Raw genomic sequence first — 15,502 nt, 5'->3', positions numbered from 1 at the left:
TCATTTATATAGCCTCAAGTTAGATGAGACTTTTGTAAATATCGCACGTACTATTATTGCTAGTATTCAGTATGGAAAATACATTTTCCATTGCATTCCATATTTTACTAGCCTAAATTACCCAGTGAAGGTAACATTTATGTTACCCAGAGAGGTAACATTTTTACAGTCTTTGGCAGCAAAACACTCTTTTGAAGACCAGCTTTCCGAATACAGCTATATACCTCTTAAGGAGCAATTTTTGTGGAAAATCTGTTAAAGCAGGGGTCCCCAATTCCAAGGCTATGGATGGGTACCAGTCCATGATATGTTAAGGAAAAAAAAAACCCTGTCCCTGGAAAGTTGGAGACTGCTGTTTTAAGATCTTTGTGTTGATCTTAAAAGCTGTTTAACTAGATTGTAGTTACGTTGAAAAACCTGATGTTCATCTTCTTTTATAGGAATCAGAAGAACTATCTTCTGATGAGGAAATGAAAGTAGCAGAAATGAGACCTCCCCTCATAGAAACTTCCATTAACCAACCAAAAGTGGTAGCACTTGGCAATAGCAAAAAAGGTAGGCAGTGATAAACACTTTAAAAAGAGATGCATTTCTCTGAGATGACTGAAGTTACAAATAAGAGTTTTGGTTAAAAAATAGCATAAAAATACTTTTATACTCATATTTTTTTCCTTACGCTCCTTCTTCAGTTGTTTGTGCCTGGATTGCAGCTATTAGGAAACAAAAAAGATCCCAATGCTGTGTAAAGGCAGATCTCTGTGCTTAAATTTTATTCTGTTGCTGTTGCCTGTATTCTGCAAATCTTCTTCCATTTCAGTGCTTATTGTTTGGGTTTGTTATAGCTTCTACATCCTTAAATTTTGGATTAAGATAAATAAGTCAAATCTACAACTATTTATTATACGCTGACTACTATCTATGTTTTGTTTATTTGCTGCTTTTCTCTTTTATTGTTTATTTCAGGGATCTCCAATTTCGGCAACTTTAAGACTTTTGGACTACAGCTCCCAGCATTCTGGGAGTTGAAGCAGGGGTGAATTCAGAATTTTCTCTACCAGTTCTGTGGGCATGGCTTAGTGGGTGTAGCAGGGGAAGGATATTGCAAAATCTCCATTCTGGGGCCAGTAAGAGGTGATATTTGCCAGTTCTCCAAATACTCAAAATTTCCCCTACCGGTTCTCCAGAACTTGTCAGAACCTGCTGAATTTCACCCTGAGTTGAAGTTCACAAGTCTTAAAGACCACAAGTCCTGCCAAGGTTGTAGACCCCTGGTCTATTCTGTATTGCATTATCTTAACTTTTTTTTATTTTAATGTAAATAATTAGTATAAATATAGTTAGATTAACATGATAAAGTTTTACCATTTTGTGTTTGTAGTCCCTATAATTTTGTTGTTATTTGGTTAAAATGTTCTTCAATGCATTTGCTGTTTCGTAAGATTTGAACACAGGATTTTTCAGATATTTTCATTGTAGAGAAATGATCAAAATGTTTTCATTTAGCAAACTGCTGCCTTATGATTTCACAAAAATTTAATATATTTCTGTACACTCAAAGCCCCAAACCGAATATAAGTAGTCCTTGGGTTACAACTACAGTTGAACCCAAAATTTATGTTGCTATGTGAGACATTTGCTAAGTGATTTTTGCCCCATTTTATGACCTTTCTTGCTACAGTTGTTAAGTAAATCATTGCAATTAAGTTAGACATATGGTGGCTAAGTGAATCTGGCTTCCCCATTGACTTTGCTCATCAGAAATCACAAAGTTTGAGCACATGTCACTGCAACCGTCATAAATGAGAACCATTTGCCAAGCATCTGAATTTTGGTCATGTGACCAGGAGAATGCTGCAATGGTCATAAGTGTGAAAAAAGATAAGTCACTTTTAAAATGCTGTTATAACTTTGAATAGTCACTAAATGAACTGTTGTAAGTTAAGAACTTACCTTATTTGAAGCAAAATTTAGTATTTTTGTATAAAGGTGATTGTTCTAGGTAAAATCATGCAAGTTACAAAACAAACATTCTGGTTATTATGATTCTCCGTACTGAAGGAGCGGGTCCAGCAGTCACATGGGTTGCTCATGTCCAATCCGGTGGAACTGAGCCTAGTATTAAAAAAGCTTGCCGGATCCGCCCCTTCCCCAGAATTCGCTCAGTTCGCATATCCTGCGGTTGTATTGTGATAGCTCGTTCAACATTCTAACACCTTCCCTTCGATCTTTCCTTCAAAAAAAGTAGTAAGATTTATTGTCTTTATTTAATTACTTGCACTAATTGCGCCAGCCGTTTAAAAGGAAAAAAGAAAAAAAGCGGCTCGGCTTTTTTCCTTGGGAGAAGTTGCGGTTTCGTTTTCCCCCGGCGGTTTTGCCGGTTACGATTCCTGCGGCCGCTTGTGGATTCTTCTAATCCCTTGGCCTGGAGGTTCTGGTGCAAGTATTTATTATTGAATTATTGTTTATTTATTGTATATAAGGGCTTATAAAATACCTCCTGCGGAGTGAGACGCCTTCTAGTCTCCTGGACTTAGTCGATCGCTTTTCCCTTAAGAAATTCTACGGAGCGATTTTTTCGGCGCGAAGGCCTTCGCGCCCTTTTTTAAAAAATCTAGGCCTCTCGTGTTGGCCTTTTGCCAGCCGCGTAGGCCTCAGTCCACCGCGTGGATCCGGGAGCGGGCCTTGGGGGTCCCAGGCTAAATTCTCCACCGGCTAAGCCTCCAACCAGAGTGCCTTGGTTTAACTTAATTGCAAAGTTTAGGGAGGCTGGCCCCGCTGGATTTGGGGGGCACGAACTCTGGGTTTGCCCAGATTGTCCTCACGTTTCAGCAGCTTCGAGGCCTCGAAGCAGGATCCATTCCTCTTGGGAAGTCCTTGAAATCTTCTCCTTATAATTTAGTTATTGGCTCAGCCTTGTCTTCTGTTAATTGTCAGACTATGGCTACTTTTCCCAAGAGAGGCACAACTAAAGGTCCCAGAGAGGCCAGGCCTACAGGCGATGAGATTACTAGTATCCCACAGGCCTCTTCCTCCTCTTCTCCAGGGGCCCGCCCCTCGACCAAGGTCACCAGGGCCGAGAAGAGAAGGGACCTAGCCCTACAAAAAATTCATGACAAATCAGCAAAACGTTTGAAAGTGCAGGCCCAAGTAATCAGTAGTCAAGACCCACCAGAGGCCTCTAGTCTGCCTCCTTCTGGGGTCCCTGTGTTATCTCTGGATGAGCCAAACCTAGACAGACCCCAACCTAACCTATGGGGCATAGGTCCAGAGGAACCAGATATTATTGAAGATTCCCCCCAGCCAGGATCCTCCCAGGCCTTTAGGGATTCTTCTGCCATTTCTGCTGATATTTCCAGTTTACCTCCTGAGTTCCAATCTATGTTTGCTGTGTTGTCCAAAGCCATTGATGCCAAACTCTCCTCCATCAATGAGCTCCCTTTACCTCTTCCTCCTTCTCGTTCCTCCCGCCCCTTGGGTTCTTCCCCAGCGGTCAGAGCTCCTATTCAGGATGATTCAGAATCCTCCCAGGATGAATATGAGGATGTAGAGGAGGATGAAGACCCTTTTCAGGGCTTATCAGAGGATGAGGAATCCCAAATAAAGGTCCCTCCTCCAATTACTATTTTTCCTTCTCAACTATTCAAATCTCTCCTCCTCAAAGCTAGAATTTCTACGGGATTAGCAGCCCAGGAGAAACAAGCCTCCACTTCCACTGATCCCCCGGAGGAGAATTTACCTTACTTCACAGAGGAACAGGAGGATAACGAGGTAATTCCTATGCCTAAATTGTTTAAAGATGCCTTACTCAAACAGTGGGATTTTCCAGCCTCTGGCCTTAATCCCTCCACCAAGGACAGAAAGTTGTATAAACTCTCCTCTTCCTATGAAGAGCTTCTATCTTTCCCCAAACCAGATGAACCTGTCAAGATTCTTCACTCGGCAGCGGCTGTGCCAGGCGAGGCGGAGGAAGTCCTCCGTCCAGAGGACAAGCGCATCGAGCAAATGCTCAAAAGAGGATTCTCCGCTGATTCCTGGGCCATTAAAAGTTCTGCAGCGGCCTCCTTCTTCTCCAGAGCCATGCTGCTGTGGCTTCGCCAACTTCAACAGCACATTCCTCCCGATGACTTGAGAGGTCAACAAGACTTCAACAAAGTCTTTGCAGCTGCCCAGTACGTGGCTGATGCCACCTTGCAATCTACTAGATTTTCTGCTAAGTCTATTGCAGCTTCTACAACGGCAAGAAGACTCCTATGGATTCGCCCTTGGCAAGCGGGAGTTCGCCAAAAGTGGCAGTTATCCCAGGGCCCCTTAAAGCGCGACCTTCTCTTCGGTGACCTTCTGGATCCACTCCTCACGGAGACCACGGATAAGAAGAAGGTTTTGGGCCCAACCACGAAAAAGGTTACCAAAACGCAGTCCTTTCGTCGCCCAGGGCGCCAGCAAGATCAAGCGGCTTCCTATCAGAGATCTCCAGGTCAGTATTCCCCCCGCTTTCGTTCCCAAGGTAGGAACTCCAGGGGTAGAGGTTTTCGTTTCCAAAGGGGAGCTTCCTCTAACAGGGCTTCAAAAAAACCTAGATGGTAATCTTTCCTCCATTCCCATAGGGGGTCGCCTAGCTCATTTCGCTTCAAATTGGCGTCTCACCTCCAAGGACCCTTGGGTCATTGACACTGTTCAAACAGGTCTTCTTTTAGAATTTATTTCTCCTCCCCCTAAACGTTTTATTTCCTGCCCTTCTCCCAGGTCATCCTCAGATTGTAACCGTATGGAGGAGGCCATTTCTCATCTATTGTCCATTAGAGCCATTCAACCGGTCCCTTCCGGTCAGAAGGGCCTAGGTTTTTACTCCATTCTATTTATGGTTCCAAAGTCCTCCGGAGGTTGGAGAGCCATTTTGGATTTAAAGAAACTAAACCTATTCATCAAATATAGGAAGTTTAAGATGCACTCCTTGTCTTCTATTTTGGCCGCCATTCACTCGGGAGATTTCATGGTCTCCTTAGACCTCACTGAGGCCTACCTTCACATTCCTATAGCCAATTGCCACAGAAAATTTTTACGTTTTTCCTTTCAAGGCAGGCATTTCCAGTATAGGGCGATGCCATTTGGCCTTTCCTCGGCCCCTCGGGTCTTTACAAAGCTCTTGGGGTCCCTGGCGGCCTATATCCGGGCGTCTCCCATCCACATTTTATGTTATCTTGATGATATTTTAATTCATGGGAACTCCCTAGAGAGAGTGAAATCAGACCTTTCTGTCACCATGTCAGTCCTTCAGGACCATGGGTTTTCCATCAACTTTGAAAAAAGCCACCTCCAACCTTCCACTTCCATTCCGCACCTGGGATCCATTATTGATTCAAAATCTTCCCAGGTTTTTCTCTCTCCCGAGAGAAAACTCAGTATAGTGGAGTTAATTTCTAACATTTTATCTAATCCTTCAGTATCCATAGTTACTCTATCTTCCCTTTTGGGGAAGATGGTGTCATGCATAGGCATCATTCCCTGGGCTCGCCTTCATGCTAGGGAACTCCAGTGGCTTCTGTTGCCTTTTCAGAGATCGGGGCACAGCAACTCAAATCGACGCATTGTCATCCCACTGAGTGTTCGCAGATCCTTCAAGTGGTGGAAGTCTCCGGCCATGGACAAAGGATCCCCGTTCAGGTGCCCGGATCAATTTGTCATCACCACAGATGCCAGTCTATCGGGATGGGGCGCCCACGCCCAGGGGATGATAGCCCAGGGCACGTGGTCCCCGGAGGAAGCTTCCAGGCCAATCAATTGGCTAGAGTTAAGAGCCGTTTCCCTGGCTCTGAAGCATTTCTCTCCTCGCATTCCCAACCGGCACGTTCTCATTCTCACCGACAACATTGCCACAAAAAGCCATATCTGCAGACAGGGAGGCACGAGATCCAAGGCTCTCATGAGGGAGGCCCTCAAGTTGGGCCTTTGGGCGGAAAAACATCTCCAGTCGCTCCTAGCCGATCACATCTCGGGGAGTCTCAACGTCCAGGCGGATTGGCTATCCCGAGCAACGATAGACCCAGGAGAGTGGAACCTCCATCAAGACCTGTTCCATCAAATCACCCTCAGATTCGGCCTACCAGTTCTGGATCTCTTCGCGACCAATGCGAACGCCCAACTCCCTCGCTTCTATTCCAGATTTCCATCCCCGGGAGCGGAAGCAATCAATGCCCTCCGGAGTCCATGGCCTCCAGGCCTACTCTACGCATTTCCTCCAATTCCAATCCTCCCGGACGTGATTCACAAGGTCCTCACCGAGAGGGCCCGAGTAATCTTAATCGCCCCTCATTGGCCCCGCCGGCCCTGGTTCGCGGATCTCCAACAGCTGTCCGTCCAGGACCCTTGGCGACTCCCCGTTTCGGGGGATATGCTGCGGCAGGGGGCCTCTTTCCATCCAGACCCGGAGTGGTTCCACCTCACCGCTTGGCTGTTATCAGGAGAGATTTAGAACTGCGTGGGCATGACCCCGATTCAGTGGAGGTCATTTTAAAGGCCAGAAGGGGCTCAACCAATCGAATCTACGACCACACGTGGTCCAAGTTTCACCAGTGGTGTCTACAGGAAGGTCTCTCCCCTCTGTGCATCCCCATTCACAGAATCATTTCCTTCCTTATGCAAGGCTTCCATAAAGGACTGTCCACCAGCACCCTCCGGCGTCATCTGGCAGCCATTTCATCTGTCCTAGGGGGTCCCCGCAGACAGCCTCTCCGATCCCTCCCTGAAGTTCAGGAATTCCTCAAGGGCATAGCCAACCTCAGACCTTCCAAGGTCCACAGGTATCCATCCTGGGATTTGCCACGGGTTCTCCATTCCCTCACGCAGGCACCATACGAACCCCTAAAATCGGCGTCCCTCAGGTACCTATCCTTTAAGGTAGCCTTCCTGGTGGCTATTACCTCTGCCCGACGCATTTCGGAGCTGGCTGCCCTCTCAATCAGGCAGGACCTTTGCCAATTCCATCAGGACAAGGTAGTCTTGCGACTGGACCCCACCTTCTTACCCAAGGTCAGTTCCATGTTCCACAGATCTCAGGATATTGTCCTACCTTCCTTCTGCCTCCAACGAGACCATCCCTTGGCAATTAGATGGCACACCCTGGATCTCACCAGAGCGCTGAGAATATATATCCAACGCACAGGACCCTTTCGGAGGTCAGAAGCACTTTTTGTAGCCTATCATCCCAGAGTCATGGGGGCCAAAGTGTCTTCAACAGTAATAGGCCGTTGGATCAGAGGGACTATATCTAAGGCCTATGAGTCGGCCTCCCTCTCAGTTCCAAGGAACATCACTGCGCATTCCACCAGGAGCGCAGCCACCTCGGCCGCTTGGGCGACTCAAGCCCCGTTGGAGGAGGTCTGCAAAGCAGCCACTTGGGCCTCGCCAAATTCCTTCATCAGGCACTACAAAATCGATTCTTATGCTTCAGCGGACGCTGCCTTCGGCAGAAGGGTACTCCAATCCGTTATCTCTCACGATAGCAAGCTAATCCCACCCTAGGGACCATCTATTGGGTATGTCCCATGTGACTGCTGGACCCGCTCCTTCAGTACGGAGAATAGGCGTTGATTGCTTACCTGAACGCCTCTTCTCGTACGGTGAGCGGGTACAGCAGTCACTTCCCGCCCTTGTATGTGTCTTCTTTACCTTTCTATACCTTTCTTCCTCTAACAATGAGAGTTGAACACTACAGAGCTTCACAACTGAGCCTAGTCTATGGATTCGCGAATTCTGGGGAAGGGGCGGATCCGGCAAGCTTTTTTAATACTAGGCTCAGTTCCACCGGATTGGACATGAGCAACCCATGTGACTGCTGTACCCGCTCACCGTACGAGAAGAGGCGTTCAGGTAAGCAATCAACGCCTATTTTCTATGAAATCAGAATATTATGGAACTATTTGGAAGAAAGGAATACCATTATAGATACCTTCTATACCAGTATAGAAATGCTGATTCTTCAACTTAAAACCAACTATTTAGGTAGTTAAGCATATTTAGTAGGGTTGCATGCAGTGGTGGGCTGATCCCGGTCTGTACCGGTTCTTAGAACCGGTAGTGCTCAACCTACCTGCCTGGGTCGCGCGCAAGCGCATGCATGAACCAGTAGCAAAATAATTTACAACCCACCGCTGGTTGTATAAGTCATTCAGAAATGTTCTTTCAAAAAATAAAAGTGCTTTTTTTAAGCTATTCCCCAAACCATTAGGGTATTGTTTACTGGTGAATGTTCCTTTGAGAGGACATGGTGCTTCAAGCTACAAGTTTGGAGAATCCACACTGAGTTCCAGGAAGGTGTTCCTCCAGGTGATTCACAGGGGCCCTGACATTTATCGGCTGTGAAAAGTCTCATTTAAAATGAATGCACCCCATAGATGTACCTTTGCACGAGTTAGTAATATGAATATGCTAAATCAAATTGAATTTTTTTCAGATGACAGTAAAGCAGTAGATTCTTCGTCTGATGATCCCACCCATAACAGTAATCAGAATAATAGCAATTGTTCCTCTCCTTCTCGAATGTCGGATTCTGAATCTCTAAATACTGACAGTAGCCAAGAAGCATCATTGTGTTCCCCAGACAGAGAAATCACCATGACTGTCAATACCAAAATCAGGTTTGAGAAATATTATAGTATGTTATTAAACTATTTCAAATAATGAAAAAAAATCTTTCTTTTTACCTTTTTTCTATCCTCTGCAATTTTGTATCATCTGCAAATTTAATAAGCATCCTCTCTATTTCATAATTGTCATGCTATCTGTCAATACCAAAATCAGGTTTGAGAAATATTATAGTATGTTATTAAACTATTTCAAATAATGAAAAGAAGTCTTTTTACCTTTTTTCTATTCTCTGCAATTTTGTATCATCTGCAAATTTAATAAGCATCCTGTCTATTTCATAATTGTCATGCTATTTAGTATGCTTCATTAGCTTGCTAACCAGAATATCGAGAGGTATTTGTATGGTTTGTTAAAATCAATGTATATTATGGCTACCTCATTAATAAAATAACCCAATCAAAGAAATGCAATAATATTAATTTGGCAATTTTGTTCTTGACAAATCTTTAAATTGCATTGTTTTCAAGATGCTTATTAGACTTAACTCTATAAATTGCTGAAACATCTTTCTAAGTCCTAATATCAGTCGGATTGTGTTTCTAGATATTCCTTTACCTGATTTGGAAGAAAGGGCAACATTTCTTATCCTCCTTATCTGGCATGTCACTAGTTCTCAAGAATTGCTCAGAGAAGTGTTTAACTAGGTTAACTGGTTTTGCTATTTTGTTTCTGCTTGTGTAAAGCTTTAGACTGCCCTTTGATCATGCAATTCACAATTTCCTGGTGTATTACATTGTTTGTTTGTTGGAAAAGACTGAAAAGATGTTTAATCCCATTATCACCTTAGATAAATTCTGTTGCTCCTACTTGTCTTGATTGACTGATAATCTCTTTCATTACTTTTTTTTTTGGTTTAAAATTTTATTTTTCCCTCTGCTTGCCTTGTGGCATCAGGGAAGCTAATATGGTCAAATATCCCCCCCCCCCCTGAGATGTCTCCTTGTTTCTGTATTTAATTTTTAAATTTTATTTAAATAAAAATATTATTATATTAAATATACACTGCTCAAAAAATAAAGGGAACACTTAAAAAACAGAATATAACTTCAAGTAAATCAAACTTCTGTGAAATCAAACTGTCCACTTAGGAAGCAACACTGATTGACAATCAATTTCACAACACTGATTGACAATCAATTTCACATGTGCTGTTGTGCACATTGAACTTTGTACAGAACAAAGTATTCAATGAGAATATTTCCTTCATTCAGATCTAGGATGGCTTATTTGAGTGTTCCCTTTATTTTTTGAGCAATATAAATGAACTATCAAATAATTAAAATAAACCCTTGAATATTTTAAATTGATACTATAATTATTTTTTGATTATACAGTATTTATAATAGTTTACTATGTCTTGGTCTGATTACTATATGAAATTAAATGCAAATTTGGGTAAAATCCATTGAAATGAATGATTCCTGAGTCCAGTTTATTTGTCTCTACAGATGATTAAATTTGACTTAACGCTGTCTTCTTAAAATGCATTTATCACATATGCCATTTTATAAAATTGTTCCTGTTATATTTATGATTGCTTTTATTTTACAGGAAAGAAGATGAAAATTCTAACAGTCTTTTACAAAATGGAGAAGTAAATGTTCTGATAGAAGGAAAAATGAACTCTCCAGATAAAATCACAAATCTATCTGAATTCAGTTTAAATATTGAGGAGAGATTAGCTTTATTAGAGAAAGGTGTCGAACTAACCAATGCCACTGATGAGCCTCACAATGTGCATCAGATCAACAGGAATATCTGCAAATTAGCTGAAGAAGGACTACAATCTAATGTAGTGAATCAAATAAAATCAACAGAGATGTCATTTAAGGACTTGATAAATGACCAGGTGAAAGAAGAAATTGAACAATTGGAAAATGAAAATAAACATCCAAATGTATGCCCAGTAAACAGTATCAATGGACATTCGGAAGACATGCCACATACTATAAAAAAGTCAGAGCTAAAGGGTTGTGCCACCATTGAAACCGATTCTTCAGAAATGTGTCTTTCAAAAAGCACCGAAGACTTGTCTCCACAGAGGAGTGGGCCAGTGGTGAAATCCCATAGCATAACTAACATGGAGACGGGTGCTCTAAAAGTCTGTGATATTATAAATGACAGTGGATCCCAGTACCCCAATCCAGCAATAAAACCAGCAGGTATGGCTGCAGATGGAAAAAATATAGTCCGGAGCAAGTCAGCTACTCTCTTATGCGATCAGCCATTGCAAGTATTTCCTGCATGTTTGTCATCCTCTGATTTAATATCTACAAAAACAGCAATTAAATTTGATTTGAACCATAATCCTGAAGATACCAATACAGTTAGAGGCCACGGACTGAATTCTTCGCAACCATTCACTACCCCTCAATATAATATACAATACAGCAGCAATATTGTACCCAAAGAGTCTGTTTGGCTCCAGAAACAAAACCCTGTAGCCGAACAAAGTTCCTTGTCTTCTCAGCGCATACCAAGGCTGGATAGTACAGAGAGCTGCACTTCTGCAAAGCATTCAGCCAACATGAATTTCTCTAACCACAATAACGTTAGAGCTAGTGCTGCCTATAATATGCATCAAAGAATGGGTGGTAGACATATGGAAATGTGGGCTGTTTCACCAAATGACAGGCACCCTTCTAGTGCAACCCGAAATACTCTCCAGAGACAGAGTAGTGTGTCTTCTACTGCTTCAGCTAATGTTGATTCTGGATCTTCACGCCGTCCTCTGGTTTCCGAGGGGGATTATTTAACGTATAGGGATTTGCATTCAGCGGGAAGAGTCCCGCCAAAATTGTCAGGGCAACAGAGACCTCTTTCTGCAAGAACACATAGCATTGATGGACCCAATGTACCTCGGCCTCAGAGTGCACATCCTTCAGCAAACGATATACCAGAGAGAACTATGTCGGTCAGTGATTTCAATTACTCAAGGACTAGTCCGTCTAAAAGAACAAATCCAAGAGTTAATTCTGAATACTCCCTCATGGATCCTACAGGCAAAAATAAAGTTCCTCATGACTGGAGGGAACAAGTACTACGGCACATAGAGGCCAAAAAGTTAGAAAAGGTAAGTAGTTTTATTTCCTCTTCTTGAATTCATCAGTCTGTTTTTTATTAAAGCCTGCCATTTTAAGGGATGTGTGGTCGTGATATTATAATTCAGAATTTCAATTTGGTTTAGTAATAAACCCATGTTCATACAATAGGTAAGTTAGCTTTAAGATTACTAGCTAGATGTTTTATTATAATAGATAGTATGCTTTATGTGGAAAGAAGAACTCTAAAATCATCGAGAAAATTATTGCCATAAAATTAATGTTTCTCACATCTAAGCAGATCAAAATTTAACCATCTTCGAGATAATATAATATTGTTAACGGCGAGTATTCTGAGCAGAGTCAGGTTACAAGCGGTGTGCCACAAGGGTCTGTTCTGGGTCCTATTCTTTTTAATATGTTTGTGAGTGACATAGGGGAAGGTTTGGTAGGGAAGGTTTGCCTATTTGCCGATGACTCTAAAGTGTGCAATAGGGTTGATATTCCTGGAGGCGTCTGTAATATGGTAAATGATTTAGCTTTACTAGATAAATGGTCAAAGCAATGGAAACTGCAGTTTAATGTTTCCAAATGTAAAATAATGCACTTGGGGAAAAGGAATCCTCAATCTGAGTATTGTATTGGCAGTTCTGTGTTAGCAAATACTTCAGAAGAAAAGGATTTAGGGGTAGTGATTTCTGACAGTCTCAAAATGGGTGAACAGTGCAGTCAGGCGGTAGGGAAAGCAAGTAGGATGCTTGGCTGCATAGCTAGAGGTATAACAAGCAGGAAGAGGGAGATTATGATCCCGCTATACAGAATGCTGGTGAGACCACATTTGGAATACTGTGTTCAGTTCTGGAGACCTCACCTACAAAAAGATGTTGACAAAATTGAACGGGTCCAAAGACGGGCTACAAGAATGGTGGAAGGTCTTAAGCATAAAACGTATCAGGAAAGACTTAATGAACTCAATCTGTATAGTCTGGAGGACAGAAGGAAAAGGGGGGACATGATCGAAACATTTAAATATATTAAAGGGTTAAATAAGGTCCAGGAGGGAAGTGTTTTTAATAGGAAAGTGAACACAAGAACAAGGGAACACAATCTGAAGTTAGTTGGGGGAAAGATCAAAAGCAAAATGAGAAAATATTATTTTACTGAAAGAGTAGTAGATCCTTGGAACAAACTTCCAGCAGACGTGGTAGATAAATCCACAGTAACTGAATTTAAACATGCCTGGGATAAACATATATCCATCCTAAGATAAAATACAGAAAATAGTATAAGGACAGACTAGATGGACCATGAGGTCTTTTTCTGCCGTCAGACTTCTATGTTTCTATGTTATTGTTATTGCTATTATTATTTTTATTGGACTTATATGTCACCCTTCGCCGCCTAATATGCTAATAAAGTGACATGGTTATTACTTTGTTGATTATACATTATTATGAAAATGAAAAATATCAAATATATACTTATTTCTCTGAGGGCTGATAGCAATTTTTCAAATGATTTAATTTCTCTGGGGTACTGGGAAAGTGGCAACATACAGGTAATACTCAATTTATGACCAGCCAACTTACTAAAGTTTGAAGTCACAGTGGATTTCCTCAGGACTACTTACGAAACTAAATTTAAAATTCCTGAAATAGTTAAAAAAAGGTCATAAAATTAGTCACATGGTTGTTCGCTTAACGACTGGTACAATTTATGACCAGAATTATAGTTGAATGTCAAAGTCTCCCCATATTTAGTAACACAGAATCTTGAAACTTAGGGCAGTATGAGGTTGATGAAAGTATGGATCACAAAAACTTGTATTTTCTAGCTTTCTGATACAACAGGAGAGAATTAGAGGAAAACTGCTGATATGATAAACTGTTAAATCACTTGGCCTCATGAATGATATTGAAAATTATTAGCGGGTATGCCTTTGACGTAATTTTTTTTCCTTGGAAGTATTTAGTTCAGGCCTATTTTCCTCAAAAGGTAGCCTGTCACTATAGCTAGCTATTTCTTGCATCTTTGTAAATTAGCAGTTTGACATAGAAATTCTGCAAATAAACAGGGAGTTTTAAATAACTGAAAACAGAAGATTTCCTGTCCTATAACTATACTCTTGAATATTTGAATTGAATCTGTTGAACAGAAATTTACAAGAAGTTATTATAAAAACCTTTATCTAAATATACATTTAAACATTTCCACTATATATTTAAATGTTATTAAAAGTGGCAGTTTTTACAAGCTTTTTGAGGATTAATGCTATGATTTCTAATAAAGTTAACTGTCTGATTATATAATTACTAAATTTATATGCCGCATGATGCTCAGCAATTCTCAGTAGTTTACACTTGTTAGAAACATTTAAGAACACACACACAAATACCAAGACAGAACAGTGATGACAAAGAAAACAAAGCCCAAAAGGAATAAAGGGGTGTCAGTCATTCTTGCCAAAGACTCAGGCAAGTCAGTGTGTGTATACGTATTTATACATGGAATTACATTATGGAATGTACACAATTATATTATGTGGCTCATATCTATTGATGTTAGTCCGTTCTGGTAAGGATCAACCTCTGCCTAGTGTGTCTACAGCATTTATATTTTGGAGTGGAGGAATGTGTTTCTTGAATATTTATTTCTAATGTTGAATGTTTCGGTACTATTTCCTTTAAATGCAGATTTGCAGATTGAACTGAACTTTATATATTATTACTGGGCATACTGTCAGCCAGATGTTTAGTCTGAATTGTTATCCACCTATCAGGTTCTTCCCAAGCACTTGGGATAGGCAGATGTCGTTTGATGGTATTTAAGCTATCTTTGCAAGACATAAGTTGTTGAAAGTAAAACTGCCTTTTGCAATTGACTGATGGATATTTTGTCAATGCTGATGATGTTCAAGTAGTGCTCCAGAGATTTTGGGATTATATCCAAGGTAGCTATTGCTACTGGCACTCTCATAGCTTTCTTTTGTCATTCTACCTCTTTTTGCAGATATTTTTATACTGTGATCTTTCTCCAGGTTTTTTTTTGTATATCTTATTGTCTATTGCAGTATCTACTATCCAGACTTTCTTTGTCTGTTATTGACATTTTTTAGATCTGGGATGTTATGTGACACGTGTTTATGCCTTTGAATTTTAAAATCCCAGACTATTTTAGTGTCTTCATTTTCTATGACTTTTTCTGTTTTATCATCCCACCAAATTCTTGCTTGCAGGCAAATGGTATTTCTTACAGATCTTCCAATATACCATTGTTGTTATTTTGTCATGCCATGGTTTGTAAATGTCTGTGGGAGAGTCTCAGTCTTTGCGTGGTAGTCAATCTGTGTAGTCTTCTTACAGCAGCTAAATAAGTGGTCCATTGTTTATTCAGCTTCTTTGCACTTGCTGTTTAATGCTGTCTTCTCAATTCTGGCTTTCTATGCATTTGTTTTTATTGCCTTGTGCAGCCATAATTAGCTCCTTTGTCTCCAACTTCATGCTCTTAGCTATATTACTAGACCATATTGTTATCTGCTTTGCCTGATATTTTTTATGTACTAGCTCAGTGATGGAGAACCTATGGCACGGGTGCCACAGGTGGAACGGGGAGCCATATCTGCTAGCACTGTGAGCCGTTGGCCAAGCTCAGCTCTAGTGTGCATGTGTGTGCCAGCCAGCTGATTTTTGGCTTGCACAGAGGCTTCCAGAGAGCCTCCAGGGGGATGGGGGAGGGCATTTTTACCCTTCCCCAGCTCCAGGGAAACCTTTGGGTCTGGGAAGGGTGAAATACGAGCCTACTGGACCCACTAGAAGTTT

General features: G+C 41.3%; 1 protein-coding gene across 2 annotated transcripts in view; it reads left to right on the top strand.

The window, feature by feature from the left end:
* Positions 1-15,502, top strand: part of ERBIN (erbb2 interacting protein) — a 99,895-nt gene that overhangs the window by 61,569 nt on the left and 22,824 nt on the right. For both annotated transcript variants that reach the window (XM_070743269.1, XM_070743268.1), the window contains exons 19-21: positions 441-555; positions 8,450-8,633; positions 10,195-11,716. In XM_070743269.1, coding sequence (XP_070599370.1) covers positions 441-555; positions 8,450-8,633; positions 10,195-11,716 — 1,821 coding nt within the window. The remainder of the gene's footprint in view (positions 1-440; positions 556-8,449; positions 8,634-10,194; positions 11,717-15,502) is intronic.

This window comes from Erythrolamprus reginae, chromosome 2 (assembly GCF_031021105.1).
Source record: "Erythrolamprus reginae isolate rEryReg1 chromosome 2, rEryReg1.hap1, whole genome shotgun sequence".
Taxonomy (NCBI): Eukaryota; Metazoa; Chordata; class Lepidosauria; order Squamata; family Dipsadidae; genus Erythrolamprus; species Erythrolamprus reginae.
The sequence above is the reverse complement of the archived record's forward strand: the minus strand, read 5'-3'. Positions and strand labels throughout refer to the sequence as shown.